Here is a 17,775-nt window from a genome sequence, read left to right on the forward strand (position 1 = left end):
ACTAATGGATGGATCAGTACTCTATATTCCTGCCATCCTTATAGCTTAACCGAAATTAAAATCACCGTAATCCTTCTCTAATCATTTTCTTCCATTCATTCTAATCGGCTATAACTTTTAAATACACTCATATTTCTTTGCTAGCTCTGCTACAGATTTAAGCTCAAAGATGTTAGTGGAGAATATTATGTCTTCGTAGCGAAATGGTGCATCTAAATACCTGTATAAGTTCGTCAAACATTCGTTTCCTTTCTACTACATAAAGTGGGACATATCATTATTGAAATCTTCCTCCTCATCGCAATCTACGCAAAGAGGAGAGAGGACCTTTTGTTGATCCTGTGTAGATACGATCCGCACACCGCGTGGTTCGCTCTCAGCCTGCTTATTGTCCGTAACAATCCATTTATTGGTGACAGTTCCCCTTAAACCATGGTTGTCTAGGTAACTGATCAGCTATAGTTTTATAGAATCTCCTTTTTGTTTTCTATATTCTATATAAATTTTATTCTTATGAGCAAATTCTTTGATATCGGAAGGGCAAGTAATTTAGCACAGGGCCGTAAACCTCGCGTCAGCTCTCCTGGGAGGATTCATTTACTTGATCATGCTCTTGTGCGTGTTTTACAGGTTTCTGATGTTGTGTTTCTGTTTGTTCGGACGTTTATCCTGTGGACAGTACTGCCTCTCTCAATCCAATCTTAACATACTATCAGCGTAGTTTGCTGGACATGTTGAAACGCTCTTCCCTTTTTTTTCATCTCGCTCCTTCGGCCCTTTCAAGTTACAACCTCCTTAATAAAGGCCTTCAAGCCAGATGTGCGTGTCCATCAAACTCGCTAGCTCCTTAGCAGTCGCAACCCAGGCATGCTAGAGCACACAGAAGTGCTTTATCGATGGAAATGCATCGAAAAAAACTTTGAAACTTTTCATTAGTTAATTAACTTCCAATTTTAGGCTTTAAAAAGCTCTCATCATAAATATTCGAACAATGTATGCTTCAAAGCTTAAAGAAAACTTTGGCCTCTCTCTCATAGCTTAAGTTCTCTTTAAGCTTTGAGAGAAGTTCGCTTGAAAGTGGGCGGGGCCCACAGTTACTTCGTTTATTTTTCTCAATGAATCATTTCCTCTTTAATTCGTCTTTAGAATTAATCTATTGCTGTAATATTTGTGCCCACACATTGGATTGGATGAAATACGAGGTAGGAGGGGGATAACGTTAATAAAGCTCCATCACTCATCCCCTAATGGCCCCTTTTACATTAAAAGCCTGTCATAGCTGTCTGAGGGGTGCTGAAAGTACCCGCTTTAATCTATATTGGCAATGTAGCTCCATTTTAACCAATATTTTGGGTTTAACTTTGTTTCCATGGAGACTCAAAATAAATAACTTGTTTTTTTTTTTTGTACGTTCGTTTGTGGATTTCCGCCCGGAAATACTTACGCTAATTTTTCTTAATATAATTAAGGCAGATTTTTTTTTAAATTTTGACTGAATAAAGTACAATGGCTGATTTGGTGGAGCTTAGGGGCTTTTTCCTTTTCTTTTAATTTAGGGAGCGGCCAAACATCGTGAGATTTTGGGCGCCCGGAGCTTTTTTTTATCAGTTCACTGTCGGTCTCCAGGCAGAGAAAGGGCCTCCTTAGAAAATCTAAGGGCTAGCAGCTGCTGTTAAAAACTTGGCCTCTCTGCCCCTCCAAGGAAGCCCCAGTCACCAGACGTAATCCACATATTCCTTATTCTTTCTTGATCTAATCGATTAGAGGGAGTTTAGAATATTTTAAATATTTTTTATTTATTTGTTTGGTTTTTCATGTGCTCCCGCCCTAATGACTTGTTTAAAACAGCAGTATGCATGAAATTATACACTTACATATTTAAAAATATACTTTTGCTGACACAGTTGACCTCAAAAAGTGAATTTTCAGTAAAAACATACTGGAAATAATGCTAACCAATCAAAATAATTTCTCTTAAAATTTAGAGAAAGGAAAAAATATAAAAAATACTGAGCTTATTCGGGCTAAGAGTTCGGCAAGAGTCGGCCATGATCGTCGTGTTACGTACGGAGAGAGCCCTAATTGTGTGTGGGGTTGCGGGGGTAAGATAGAGAGCCGGGATAGCGTACAGCTGGGCCCCGTCAGTAGTGAGGCGGGAGTCTTTTTGACGCTCTAGTCGAGTGGGGCCATATACTTCTTTAGTTTTAACTATTTAGTCGGCACCTGTATTCAGTTTATTTGTTTGGCGCAAATTAGTTATTTAATAAAAATCGAATTGTTGCATTATTTCCTCGGCTACGAAGTTTTTATTTATTTATTTCCGATTGCTGTGATTAATAAACTTTTAAGTAAACCTCCAGTTTTTTAATTTATTCTGATTAAAAAGTATTGTGTGTGCTTCCGGTATTGTTTGAATTCGTATTTATTTTTAATTTTTTCCGGAGACATTTCTTTTCTTTTTAATCGTGAGATTTTTCAAGTTTTTCTTCTTGGAGGGTGGCCAAGTTTTAATCAGTTTTGAGTGCTATTTTACTTAAAAAAAATTTAAAAAAAAATAATGTGCAATGGGTTGTGAACTAGGCAAACTAACTAAAGGGGGCGGTAACAGCCGTGATGCTGGAGATGCAAGGGAGCCGCCTCCGCAACCACCTGCCCCCACAGATCCTAGGCTACCTTTAACAGCTAAACAGAAATATAGTATGATGGCATCATGGAAAGGTATTTCCAGAGCTATGCAACCAACTGGAGTCTACATGTTTATCAAGTCAGTTTATTAGTATTAACGAATCTCTCCAAAAGTTATTTTCAATATTTATTAGTAATTTTAAATCTTCTTAATTCACGTTATTACTTATCGGGCTAATTTCCGATTTATAGTTTCCACCGGATGTAATCAGATTTGAGGAACTCCTAAGTACGTAAATTGGTGTAAGCGCGCGCTTGCCCCCACCCAAAACTTAAAATACGAAAAATTGAGGCCAAACTAAGATCTTACCTCTAAGGTACTTAGACTACAGTAAGCCAAGTATACTTATAGTATTGTGCACAAGTTTCATACATTTTTTCAGGCTAAATTTTATTATAGTTAGGTTTACCTCTAAGGTGCGATTTGAGTATAATGTATGTTATTACCATATATTGATAAGGATTAAATATTTAACAAAAATTTTGTATTTGTGACCTAATAGAAAAGTCCCTATGATTGTTCCCTCTAGATTATTTATGGTTTCTTTTTACGTTTTCCGATTTTTAGACGTCCTTCGGCAAATTTGGGGGAAATAAGTAGACACTAAAAATAATTGCTTAACCTGGCTCATTTAACATAGCAATTTTAGAATTCTAGTTTAGGAAGAGCGAATTCTAGTAATTGTCAGTCATTCTTTCCGTTGTGAAGAGGCAATCAAATAGTAGACCAGTTAAAATTGTGTGCAAAGCAAACTAAAAAAGAAATACCGTTAAAAGAAAAGTGGGTGGAATAAACTGCCAACTAGAATTCACTGTGAGAAAATTAATAATTACAATTAGATAATTAAATAAATAATTATAAGGAAAAACTGCTTAACAACAGACTGACAGACAAAGAATGTATTCAACTAATTAAAATAAAAACTTCCGTTTCTATCTGTGTGAATCACCTGGTGTGAAAACTCACTTGAATTTCACTTTTCATCGTTTTTCAAAAAAGATTATCTTTAAAATTTTAATTTTTAAACTCTAAAATTTAGTTTAAAATCTAGTTTCATTTTAATAAGATGCACGTTTCCTTCTCGTACGTGAAGGCTGGTCAACAAGTCAAGCAAGAGTATTCGTGTTATTTCGGATAAAATCGAAGATATCCAACACTGTGCTCCTAACAACAGTTTCAGTATTAACATTTATTTAAAGGCGGGGGGGGGAGCCAAATTTTGAGGGTTGAATTACAAGAGAAAATCTTGTGGTTAAATTCTAGAATTCTTCAGTTATTGCCACTTTCTAAGAAAGTTTATTGGCACCGAAATTTAAATAAATTTCAACCCACATTTATATCCAGGTATAAAATTTTGGGAAAGGGATAAAGATTTTAGCCCCCGAAAAACGGCCTCTGCTGTTACCGTACTGGAATCTGGAGATCTCTGGTCTGAATCCCTCTTACCGGATCTTAGATTTTCACTTCCCTAGGCTTCTTATAAATGTCCTTGGGTGGACAGTGTTGTCCTTGGAAGCGAGAGAGAACACTGTCCTAGGAGCCGGCAGGGCGCCAAATACCTCAGGTGTTGAAGCGCCTTAAATTTAAAAAATAAAATCGTAAAGTCAAAAATTTTGAAGTTTTAATTATTAAATGATAACGAAACGAAGAAATTTAATTTAAATCAAAGTATGCTAGTTGTGCCAAATAAACTGTAATTTCAAATTAAAATCTACTTTATTATGCATTATATATAATTAATTAACAGCCTAATTATAAATTATAAAGTGTGAAAAAGACCTTTTTTAAAAAATTAAAAAATCCTTGAATATTTTATTTATGATATAAAATTCTGTAAATTAAGTAGAATTTTTACAAAATATAAAAAATATTATGTCACAGAAATTCATCTTTACCCTACCTCCCTCCAAATAGCATAACCTGTTCAGTTATAGCGATATATTTCAGAATCGATTAATTAATATTTACAAAGTTTGGGTGGGTTGAAGTCCTCTGCACTTTCAAGGCAAGTTAAAAAGTGCAAACCGTGCGCAAAGTAAAGTTTAGTGACGTCATGCTATGGGATTTCGCTTTGTTGTTCTTAGGATTGCAAATATTTTTTAATTAAATTATTATCTTATTAGTTAATGATAGTAGCCAATAAGGTCGTCTCAAATTTTGGAAATAACTTATCATTTATCATTTCTGGTTTCTATGAAATACTCTTAACCAAAAAACTGTCTGGAGTCAGATAGTACGCTGAAATGTCAACTATCTAGTTAGCAGTGTGGAACCACTTGATGAAAAACACTTCCTGTGCTTTCAAATCACTTTTATGGGCATTCAAATGTTTAGTAAAAAATATCAAATAATAATTGTTCCGTTCTTATGTTTTTTTTCCCAAAACGCCCTGAGAGCCTGCCATGAAATAATAGTCAACACCTCACAGACTGCAACACCACGGCCGCCAATTATCGTTCGGCGATCAATCTTCTTTGCCGCTTTGATCATCCAGGAAGCTTCTTAGAAGTAGTGTCCAGTTAAGGAAAGGAACATATCTTACGTCCAGTATAATACACATTCTGCTGGTGTATGTTACATTGCTAGCGCTGACGATATGAAATCAAATAGTTACTTCCTTTTCTAAGCTAGTATTCATGCACGTATATTATTGGCGGACGGCACCCATATTTGTCAGCGCAGTATGTGTCCATTGTGTTTGTGGTACGATTACGCCTATAGTAGTGTTTTCTTGTTCTTGTACGTGACAGTTTGGTCTCTACTTCCTTAAATGTCTTGCCTACTTGGGTGGTTGTTTCATAAAAATACTTTTATTCAATACAACGTCAAGGTAAAAAACCTAGTGGCGTAGCTACTTCTATAGTGTCGGTCTTGAGATAGTGGGCAGACAACACTGGCCCATCACTGGACAGTGAGTTGTAAGAAACCAAAGGGAAAGAAAATCTAAGGGCCATCAGCTGGATTTGAACCCGGAATCATCTCCATCTAACCAGTGAACTTAAGGGGAAGGGACTAGCTACCCATATTCCAGGATACTGCAGCTTAGAAATATAAACACATATTTTTTTTTATTTATAACGTGCTTTATGAATGAACTATGTAGCTTCATCGTACGCTTTACACAGCTTCCTGGCCATTCATAGTTCTTTAATTGCTTCACTGACTCCAGTTATGATTATTGGCAGTTCGCAGGCTAGCCTTTCGGCTATCTCCGGGTAGTGACAGAGAGAGAGATTAGGCACGTTAAAGTTAGATAAAAAAAATTTAGATTCGTTCTTGAAAATTAGATCTTGGCTTAATCAAAAATATAACAGATACTTTAATAAAATGGCCGTCCATTTTTTTACTCACTAAAAATAAATAAATACTAAAAGATCTATTCAGTATCCCTTAGGTGATTGATAGGAAATTTAACACCATTCCCAAAAGCAGTTACGTAGGCAAAAAAAAATATCATTTTTTCTTTTATTTCTGACAAAGATTTAAAAATTTTAATTATATTATTCTGCTAAATTAAAAGTTTACTGGTAGTTCCTCCACAGTGAGGCATCTGCCGAATATGTTCTCATGATCTGTATTTTTATGATCGTGATAAGTCTAGATATGAGGTGTGTACGATTAAATAACGAGACTGATGCTGCTACAGAAGTACTATGCTTGCGCCAAATCCTAACGACCGAACAGCTGTACAGCGTTAAAGCCTTCTCTTTCGATTGTGCAGCGTCTCACGTGTTTGTAGAGAAATCTGTCTGACCGGAACCGTCTTTTGTATACTAGAGGTGTTAGTTTCGTTTTACCGAATACATGATACTACACATATAGTAGAGCAACTAATTGTCGTGAAATTTCACATGAAACTGGGTAAAACCGCTACTGAAAACTTATCTTTTATTAAAAGAAGTTTTGGGCGATGAATGTTTACTCGGAGGAGTTAGAAGTTTTAGTGATGCTAAAATTAAAGATTAAGACTACCTAGAATAAATATTCACGGATGCTATTGGGTAAAACTATTGAGAGGGAATATACTACATTGCATCAGGTATCATTGGATTGGTCAGGCGGACTGGACCAAGGGATTCACCAGTCTGAACTTAGTCTTGGTCTTGGGATTGAAAGGGAAATGGCTTAGTATAATCCAATTGTAAAGGTGAAGCCCCCTTTATTCCCGTAAGTGTTGGTCGTAGAAGGTGGACGTCTATAAAAAGTGTGTAATGTTTGCATTTTTGTGCCTAATGAGCTTGAGTTGGTTTTAGTTGTTAGGCAGGGATACCCTCATGACCGCTTAGAGCTCTCAAGTGATTAGTCCTCTTCCGCTTTTATTAAAATTAAATTATTGCTAGCTATGAACGAGATTGAGTAGAATTTTAGAGGAATATATTTTTTTTTAATCGGAGCTTCAAGTTGTGCATTAATTGCATATCTTAGTGCATTACTTTTATAAAAATTTAAAAAAATCTCGTGAAGATTCATACAAATTTTCGAACTCAGAAGACTACAACAAAACTTGCATTTCCGGTAAAGGTTCTTACAAAGAAAAATCTGTTCGCACGCGTCATTTCCTGTAAAAAGCGTTAAAAATCAAAAAATAAAATGTAAAAACTATGCAATAATTATAAATGCATTCTTTATAAGTGTTGCTTGTTCTATGTTAATGAACAGCATACATGATATTGTGACGTATAATGTTCTCGTGGCCGTTATGATTCAATAAAGTATAGAAGGGAGAGGGCATAAATGCTACATGTGATGCTAATTTCAGCTTTTATTTGTTAAAAATGTTTATACTCTTTCGAATTTATGTAAATCTATGCTAATCAGTCTCATCACTGATATTTTTTTTATGAACTTTTATGATTTCTAGTTTCCCTTCATCTTTCTTGGCATTTCCTGTTTATCTTGGTACCAGGATTCTCTTAACCAAGCATTCCTATTCTGGTCGCACTTCTCACATAGTACTTAGCCATGGACTTTGCCGCTTATTCCAGCAATTCTGTGGTTTTCATCCCTTCCGGCAGGTTGTTTCCTTTTTCGGTGTTGTAATGCGCGCAGCGTGTAGCATGCTCCTACTCTACTTTCCTCATTAATCTTTAATGTTTCGTCGGCTATTTCCTTTATGACAAAATCTGGGACTCTGTTATGCCCAGGGATCCGTACAAAATAACCTTTTTCTATTTTTTTCACTCAGGTAAATATTTTATATTAAAACTGTCCGGTAGGACAGTTGTATAAGGGTTGATCGTCAAAAAGTGCACGAAAAAGCGTAACGTTAAAAAACACCCAACTTTGACAATTTTTTTCTCTTTTTCTATAAAAGATAAAATTCCCAAATTTTCTTTAAAATATAGAGCAAACCCTCCTTTATAACTGAAATTTTTTTGCAACCACCCAGACCTAATAGATTTCGAGAAAAAAGTTGCCGAAAATGAGCAAAAACGGCATTTTCAGAAATTGTTGTTGTTCTTGTTCTTCTTCTTCTTCTTCTTCTTCTTCTTCTTCTTCTTCTTCTTCTTCTTGTTGTTACCTTTTTTGTAAACTACGTAGCGCCTAAACGCGTGAACCGATTTTCATGAATGAGGTGTCATTCGATTCGGAATTTTATGTAGATGTGCCTTTTGGGGGTCTCGACCCTGTACATCGAATGGGAGAGGAGTTAGCCCCCTTTATGTAAGGCCCCCTTCAAAATTATTATTACTAATTACTCTGTAAATCTTAGCCCGATTTTGATAAAATTTAGTAGGATGATGGGGTTAGGGCTCCCCTATGTAACATTAAAGCGACGATCTGCTCTTACGCTAGTTAAGGGGAAGTATAGCAATCGTTTCAAATTATCGACACGTGAACTGATTTTCATGAATGAAGTGTCATTCGAATCGAAATTTTGTACAGATTTGCACTTTAAAAGTCTCGTCGCTATGCCTCATATGGAGGGGAGTTTGCCCCACCCAAGTAAGGCCGTTTCTAAAACTATTATTACCAATATTTCTATAACGCTTTGTCCGCTTTTGATAAAATTTAGCACGAAGAAGTGATTAAAGCTCCTCTACATGGCTGTGAAGTGCCATCATGCTCTTACACCTACTAAGAGGAAGTACTGCAATCGTTAAAATTATCAATGGGTGAACCTATTTACATTAATGAATTGTCGTTCGATTCAAAATCTTTGCCTCTTTGCCTTTTAGGGAGAAGTACTGTAATCGCCCGTTGATTTTTCTTACTCCTCTTAAAAGGAAGGTCTGAAATCGCAGTTTAAATTTGCTTTTTACGTACAAATACCTTCCTATTTTATGTAAAAAGGCTTTCTCAAAAAAATTGTTGTTGAGGATGGTTTGGGGACCGCAACTATAATCATTCTTTAAAAAGATCTCTCCAGTGGTAGTTACGGTTCCTACTTAACACCTTATCAGGTTATAATGATAGAATTGCTTATTCCAAATTTAAAAAAAACAGTAAAGCAGATATGTAACTTAGCAAAATAGACAAAAATGAAAATCTATCCAAAAGGTACAAAAATCAGCATGTACCCAACATTTCATTCAAGCTTAGTTGATATAATTTAAGTAATTTTGCTGCATTAACTTTTCCTTCACATTTTTTAGAATTTATTAGATGTCACAGACCCTTATGCTGGCCATTTTCATCTACAAAATATTTGTTCAAGTAGCACTGTAGATTGACTTTAATATCTATTAATCTATAATAATCAAACTATTAATTACAGGTTAAAAAGAAAACGTTATAAAAAATAAAAAAAATTACGAGGCTACAAAATTTAAAAACTTTTTTAAAAAAATGCTTACACCAACATACATCAATGATTTCGATTATTTTATTTTTAATAAAAATCGTCGGTTTAAGTTCATTCTTCGATTAAAGTAATTGTTATTTTATGTAGTAGTCAAACGTTTATAATAATAGGTAATAATTATCTGGCTCTATCGCAAATAATATAGTTTTCTTCAATCACACTCTCAATGTAGCTGTTCTTCTCACAATGTTATATATATGTTATGTAATATAAAATAAATAAGTATTGCATACTTTTAGGACAGCTAATTATTCCAGTATTTTACTATAAGTAAAATTAAATTACAATTGAGAAATGAATAATTGTTGTTGAATAATCTACTTGTTATTAACTGTGTGTTATTTGTGCTCACGAATATTTCGGTAAGACGAATTCAAGTCTGAAATATTGTTTTAAATCCTCCGTGATTCAAATTTAAACAGTAGCCGACTCTAACTTTGTCTTTTTCTACTTTAACATGCATGTATAAGATGTGACAACTTCAGAATAAAGGGCATATTAAAGATAAATCAGAAGAATAATTTGGAATAGAGTTAAAATAAAGTACCTATTTAAAAACGAAGATATAATAGGGTGAAGGGACCAGTAATTGACTGCTTAAGAAAAAATTCGAGTTTAAGGTAGAATAACTTCCGTTATTTTGGCTCCAGGTGTAGGTTGTAAAATTGTACCGCTCCAGTAGGATGTATTTTATTTTATTAATATTTTAAAAGCAGTAAATTCGATCTTTATGTCAACCAAAAATGATTTTTTTCTGAAGTATGTCAATGAACCAGTAATTGACATACCGAATTTTCGGTGGAACCAGTGTTTGACATGGGGTGGGACCAGTAATTGACATACAAATATATTCATGAAATGACATAAGGTATGCATTCAAAATCACTTTTAAATCTAAATAAATCACCTAAATCACTTTTTCAATTGGATTTATAACAAAAATCGGTCTTCTTCATAATTCATTACAATCAGTTTTTAAATAGGCAAACCTAAATAATCTAATATTTTTCAACATTACGCTTTTTTATGCAGTTTTTGACGATCAACCCTTACACAACTGTCCTACTGGACAGTTTTAATTAAGTTCCCCAAGCCAAGACAGGTAATTTGAATAACAGCCCTTACTTTCAATAGTGCCAAGGAGATATTAGCTAACATACATGTTAGATCGTACAAAATGTCTGTCGGCTCGCTTTTATCTCTTTCTCTCAACTCTTCCGCTCTCTTATCCTTTAGTTTCCGCTAAATATTTTGTTACTTAAACCTCTTTTTGGGAATTTTTTTTTGGTTCTCACTTTACCAAACTCTCTACTTCCGATTAGACTATGTGGTCACATCCTTGTTTTATCCATTCCGCCTATAACGTTGCTACTGATGGCATCTACGCGTCCTTGGGTTCGCTTTCTAGTGAACAAAATTTCTCCTACGCTTCCCTTCTTTTGGAGCGCTTCGCTAATATTTTCCACAATCTGTGCTGCCAGTGTCATTTGCTTCGAAACCAAACTATCTGAATGTAATTCATTCTTATTTTCTGCATCTAAACAGTATTTGATTGTTTATTATTACTGAGTTACCTCTTGGGCTCATTTATATATACACTGTGTGCACGTTAATCGCGTCCCGCCTCAGGTTGTAAGCATTCGCACTTACAACAGTAATAAATAAATGAAACATCAATGAAAAAAAAAAAAGATTAAAAAGTAAGTAATGTGTAACATCACTAAGTCACCAACTTCTCCACTTATGTTTAATTTCGCACCTGGTACTTCTCTTGAGGGAGCTTCATTTTTCCCCTGGCCGTTTTATTTGATGGAATTCTATGGTTCAGCCATTTCCTCCCTTTCTTCTTTGGAATGTGGCAAGGACCCAAAACTGAGGGAGAATGAGAGATTTTCAAACTCCGATAAGTGGGCGTCGTTTTTATCATTCACGTTGGCCGCGTGAAACTGTTCGGCGATCTCGACTATTCCAGTTTGTTGTTCATACATTGTTGTTCTGTACAGAATAATCATTCTGCATGCCCTCTTGAAATAAGGCGTACATTTGCTAATTCATTAATTTAAACATATTTTGTTGGAAGTTTTACTATTTATTTTATGTTGCCGATTTTTATCAATGATTTTATTTTACAATGTATTGAATTTTTAATTATAATAAAATTTATCGACCTATCTTATCATTTTCCCTGGAAGTCAATCACTGGTTTCAAAAAAAAAGCTGTAGGACTAGTAATTGACATACATGTCAATTACTGGGCAGATTGCCGTTTCAAGGACCAGTGATTGACAGCCCCATTTTAATCCTCAATGCTTCTTATAATTAAAAAAAAAACTACATAAATGAAATCTACAAGTGATACTAATTATAACAGAACATTGATAACCACACGAATATATGAACAAATAAACGAAAAATAAGAAAAAAGAAAAATTATTTTCTTATCAATCCTCCTTAGCAACGGCTTGTTTTTCCCTTGATTTTGAACTTTTAACACAAATAACCTTCCACTGATACCAAGGAACCTTCCAATAATTAATATTTTTCTGGAACTGCTGCCTAAAGGCTTCTCAATAACGAAATTGAAAGAATCACCACTAAAAACGGCTCATATCCCTTATAATACCAGTTTATATCTGGTATGTCAATTACTGGTGCCCAGTCAATTACTGGTCCCTTCACCCTATACATTTTATCATAATTATAACCAAATAATATTATGAACGAACTGGCCAGCATAAGGGTCTGTGACATCTAATAAATTCTAAAAAATGTGAAGGAAAAGTTAATGCAGCAAAATTACTTAAATTATATCAACTAAGCTTGAATGAAATGTTGGGTACATGCTGATTTGTGTACCTTTTGGCGTTTAATCAACCCTTATACTTAACTTTTTAAACTGTAAGTTTTTGTTAAGGAGATATATATATATATTTATTATATATATTGGGCCTGGCAGATGATAGCCTTTGTAGGTTCTGTCAGGAAGAGGAGGAAACGGCACTGCACGTGTTGTGTCAGTGTGAGGGGCTCGTGTGGCTAAGGATGTTACTTCTCGGAGAGGAAAAAACCAAGGCCTGTGAACTTCACCCAAGAGTCGCTCTCCAGAATTAAGAGTCTGATTAAAAGGACAGGTCTGGAGTGTGAGCTTTAGAGTGAGGGGAGCTACAATAGATCCAAAGGGGTCGCAGTGGCGTAGGCCTTGAGGCCGCCCTAGTCTAATCTATCTATCTATTATTTATATATAAATTTAAACTTGGACTTTATCAAATACTAGCCTCTGCGTTATCCTTATTTACGACTCAAAGAGAAAAAAATACAATGTATAGTTTGGGAAATTTTGTTTTCTTTAAAGATTTTAAATCAGAATGGCCAGAACAAGTAGTAAAAGAAAAAATGAATAAAAAGCAAATATATATATAAATAAAGCGAGCAGTGGGTTGAGCAAGTGTTAGTGAGTGGACAATGACCAAGTGTCTGATGCTGCGCTCTCTGGACCCTCCATACTCCAGAAACCACTTGTTTGCTGGCCAATTACCTACCGTCCCGTCGGATCGGACCGAGGGCTTTGTTAAAAATCAATTGCTCATACCCAACTTTTTGTCAATAGATTGGTGTTTTGTTCTGGATCTGATTTGTTAACATGAGCACAGCTTCTTTTATTCCATGTTATCAAAACCGGGCTTATTAGTTTTTAATCAGCTGTACGATATCGACAATTTTTTTACTGAATAGAAAACTGAGATGAGCGTGATTGACTACATCATGCTTCTAGAAACTGTTAATTTACACGGAGTCTGTTTCGAGCCTGTTAAACTGGCCGATATGGAATTAGAAACAATTCTGATAACTCTAGGCTGTTCTCCAAAGTAAAGAACCCCAGTGCTCGAATCTGGCCTAAAAAAAAACTAAACACTTTAACAAATATCTTGGATTTAATCCAGACCTTTTTTAAACCCATCTGGACTTATGGAACGCAGCTGTTGAGTTCAACTATCCCGCATCCAATCCTTTCGAATTCATGTCTTCCGCTTTATTGTTAATGCCCCTATTAAGTTTCGAACCTCATATCTTCACAAAGATCTCCATTTGCTCCATTTGTCACCGAATCTATCCATTCACGATTCCCTCAATTTCCCACAGAAGCATATCCTGCCAATTCCAATTCTACAGCTAGAACTCTTTCCCCTTTAACCCATCCTGATAACCCTGCCACGACGTCTAAAAAAACGACGTTGGCCTTGTGCCCTTCTAAGCTAGACCAAGTCCTGTCATTTAAGTTCCTGATTGATTTCTGTCGTCCTGTGTTCCTACCTTTGCATTGTGTACCGGGCAGCTTTTGCATCATGTAATTGTAGTTTACTCTCTGTACAAACTTTGGCTGTTGTATGTGTGTAAACAGATGGTGTCCGTTGTTGCAGGCATGTTTTGTCTTGTTTGTATCTCTGACCGGTTTCAAATTCCCAACCATCAACACAAGTAGATTACTCAGTTTGCTGTAGAGATTTCAGCTTCACTTAACTTTTAATTTAAGCAGGGCAAGATGGAAATCTCTACATCAAAATGATATCTCTACCTCTGGTGATGGATGAAAGACCGAAAAACCTCTCGGGGATACAATAAACCAGGGATATTATCCAACTCTTCGGATTCTACCCAAATTTTCAACTAGTCTTTTTTTATTTGATTATTACAACGGCAAAAATTTAGTTATACAGCTGTTCTGTAGAATATTATCAAAATTAATGCGGGGTGAAACTATCCAGTGGCAGTGCTCCTTATATTGTGGACCTTTTGGAAATTTGGGGAATAATCCCCAATAGAGTGACCCTTTCTAAGCACTGCCATATTCAGTTTCTTTGGGTATCGAAGCTCCAGTATTTTTCCTCTACTTCTATTCCACTCTAGACCCACTGAGATCACGAAACCACTGTCGCCTCCTCAATCTTAAGGAAGGATTATCAGCAATGGATGCTGAGTACATTTAGAGGATTAAAGAATAATGATGATGCGCAAAAGAGGAGTGGAATTTGCGATTAGCGTTCAGATCATGGGGATCTGGAGATTGTAATGTATTATTTCTGAATTAAGTGATGATTGGAGTTAGGATGAATCCCATAACTCGAGAGCTTAAGTCCAAATAGGTTTTTAAGAGTTGATTTCACTGTAGAACTTGGCCATTTAGTGCTACTGTCCAGCGAGAGCGTTTGTCCAGTAGTCTCTGGAATAGGTTTCGCTTCAGTTTCGGCTCTCGTTTCCAGGGCAAGCGTTTCTCTTCTGAGCACTCACACCAGATTAACTAGATAAAAAAGTGGAATTTAGAATCATTTTAGAGAACTCTTCAGAGATGATTGCCTCTTTTTTTTTTTTTTTTTTTTTTTTTTTTTTTTGGCATTAGCTGTTAAGCCATAGCCACTTATTATTCCTACACGACCAAAAGTTGCCACCCCTGGCCGGTATTGGTCCCCCCTCGCACTCAATCGTACCAATTATGCAGACGACTAAGGATTCTAATTCTAAATCTACACTATTACTATACAGCCACTGCAATAAATACTTTCATTCAAATAAATACAGTCATACCGGTAATAAATAATATATGTACATGCAAATTATATAATACACTCATACAAAACCGTATATGCTTTATAACACTCACACACACATACATACGCACACATAAGAATACTTTATAAGGGTGGAGTACTCGATATTCCTCCAACCCATTAGACTTAAACCTACAAGGAAACTTTGACTAGATATAAACGGACATCAACAATAAATTAATCATTCTTATATTTATAAACACCTAAAAAAGTTATTAGTTCTTGTAGAACTACTAAATTATCTGAAAATATAATACTTTCATAATTGAAAGGACACTCTAAATATTTTAATATTTTATTGAAAAAGATATTTCTATCACGTGAATACTTATTACATGTCATGGTAATGTGCCTAAAATCTTCATTCTGTTGACATTGTTCACATAGAGGGGAAGGACACAGCCCCAATCTATTCATGTAGGCCTTACAGACTGCATGATTGGCTCTTAGACGACTTACCATCGTGACCACCTTTTTATCCACACTTAAACCCTTAAACCACACTGTTTTCTTAAGAAATGGGCGCATAGATTTATAAAAATTGCCTTTAATACCGCTACTATACTTCTCTTGCCATTTTTGTACTACCAACTTCCCTAAAATTCTTTTTAAATCTTCTATTGGCAAGGAAATGTAGTCTATTCTCTCACCGTTAACTGTTGCATCTTTTGCAATTGAGTCCACAATTTCATTGTTCTTCAAACCACAGTGTCCCTTTACCCAACCAAAATTTACTATAATCCCATTTTCCTGTAACAAACTCACCGCGTCTAAAATGTCATTAATTATAAAATTATTTTCAAAATAGTTTCTCACGTTAGTTATTTTTATAAGTGCACTTTGGCTATCACTGATTATAGCAAAACAGTGTTTCTCCTTCAAGCTTATAATATGTTTAAGGGCTAAAAGAATCGCAGTCAATTCAGCAGTATAGACCGATGCATATCCATGCAGGTTGGCCATTTGAAACAAATTTTTCTGTGGATCATAAAAGGCACATCCCACTTTCCCATTCAGTTTAGACCCATCTGTGAAAATGGCATAAACACCGGGCCATAAATTTTCAAGAGTTTCTTGAAATACTATTTCTATAATGTTAGATGGATATTTGGCGAAGTCCCCTATTAACTTTAAATCAATATCTAACACTGCCAGTTTATAGCTCATTATGAAGGGCGGCTCTCTTTCATTTAATTTAACTAAATGTTTTAGTTGGGAAATTTCTATAAAACTATCACAGAAGACAGGTGAAATCTTATTTCTCCAATAATTATTGGTTAGGACTTTAGAATTCAACTGACAAATTTTATTATAAATTTTATAATCAAAAACTGAAGTTTTTAACAAATATCTATGAGATAATAACTGGAATCTGTATTCTAAAGGAAGTTCACACGCTTCTGCATACATAATATCTATTGGAGTGCTGCGCAGAAAACCTAAGCATACTCTTAAACATTTATTTTGGATTATTTGTAATGGCCTAAAAATTGTTTTCTTCGCCATGCCATAGAATGTAGATCCAAAATCCATTACCGATCTTATAGTGGCTCTATAGTAGAGTAACGAGATCTCAGGGTCAGCCCCCCATTTATGGTGAGAGACTGCTCTTAAAATGTTAAAATATTTTTCTGTTTTCTTTTCAACCAATTTAATATGTTCTTTCCAACTTAATGTCTTATCAAGGATGACGCCAAGAAATTTAGCGGAATTTTTGCATGGGTAAGCACGTCCTGCCAATGTCACTGAATCCGAAACAGGCAACCTTCTTTTCTTTGTAAAGGGGCAAATGACCGACTTTTGTTCTGAGATTTCTATACCATTTTCGAATATCCATGATTCAAGTTTCACTAAGGCAGTTTCCAACAAATCTGTACATTCTTGAAAGGAGGGTTTTATAACATAGATACAAACATCATCTGCATATTGCAGTATTTTAATTTCATTAGAAAAAAGGGTTTCTAAATCCGCACTATAAAGGGAATAAAGAATTGGGGAGAGAATTCCGCCTTGCGGGAGACCTAGATTTGTAGATCTGGGGCCTACTAATGAATTGTTTATTCTTAAATATATATTTCTATTAGAAATTAATTTAATAATATTGAAAATAAATTTTCCTGGCAATCCCGCTATTTTCATTTTTTCTGTTAAGATTGGCAATTGAACAGAATCATATGCTGAGGTAAAATCCAAAAAAAGGGCTAAAAGTATCTTATTTGAAGTATAGGCTTGTAAAATGTCTGTTATTAACTGAATTTGACAATCATTTACTGACTTCCGCTTTCTAAACCCATACTGTGTTTTAGGAAGTTTGTCGTTAATTTCCAACCACCATACAATTCTATTTTTTACCAATCTTTCTAATGTTTTTAATAAACATGAAGCTAAAGAGATTGGCCTGTAAGATGAACAATTCTCTTTTGGTTTGTTAGATTTTAAAATCGGGCAAACAACATAATTTTTCCATTGTGAAGGGAATTCCCCCTTCATCCACATTTCATTATAAATACTTAATAAAGTTAATTTACAGGGAAGAGGAAGATTATAAATAAGACTATATTGAATCTGGTCAATACCAGGCGCACTGTTATTTTGTGATTTCATAACTGACGAAAGTTCATTAAGTTCAAATGGCTCCAGCAAAAAATGTTTATTATCCGAATTATTAATATTAAAATCAA

At 35.0% G+C, this 17,775-nt stretch overlaps 1 protein-coding gene across 5 annotated transcripts in view; it reads left to right on the top strand.

The window, feature by feature from the left end:
* The window catches only part of LOC141453144 (neuroglobin-like), a 210,294-nt gene that overhangs the window by 19,680 nt on the left and 172,839 nt on the right, over nucleotides 1-17,775 (top strand). For 3 of the 5 annotated variants that reach the window (XR_012457794.1, XR_012457795.1, XM_074125962.1), the window contains exon 1: nucleotides 2,120-2,764. The exons of 1 other annotated variant lie outside the window; for it this stretch is intronic. Coding sequence is in view for 1 of the 4 variants with exons in the window: in XM_074125962.1 (XP_073982063.1) it covers nucleotides 2,565-2,764 (200 nt within the window). In the remaining 3 variants the exon portion in view is untranslated. Of the gene's footprint in view, nucleotides 1-2,118; nucleotides 2,765-17,775 lie in introns of those variants that run through there. One more of the 5 variants, XR_012457796.1, reaches the window with a different exon arrangement.

Source organism: Rhodnius prolixus, unplaced genomic scaffold (genome assembly GCF_049639745.1).
Source record: "Rhodnius prolixus isolate KJV_2025 unplaced genomic scaffold, Rpr scaffold_3, whole genome shotgun sequence".
NCBI lineage: Eukaryota > Metazoa > Arthropoda > Insecta > Hemiptera > Reduviidae > Rhodnius > Rhodnius prolixus.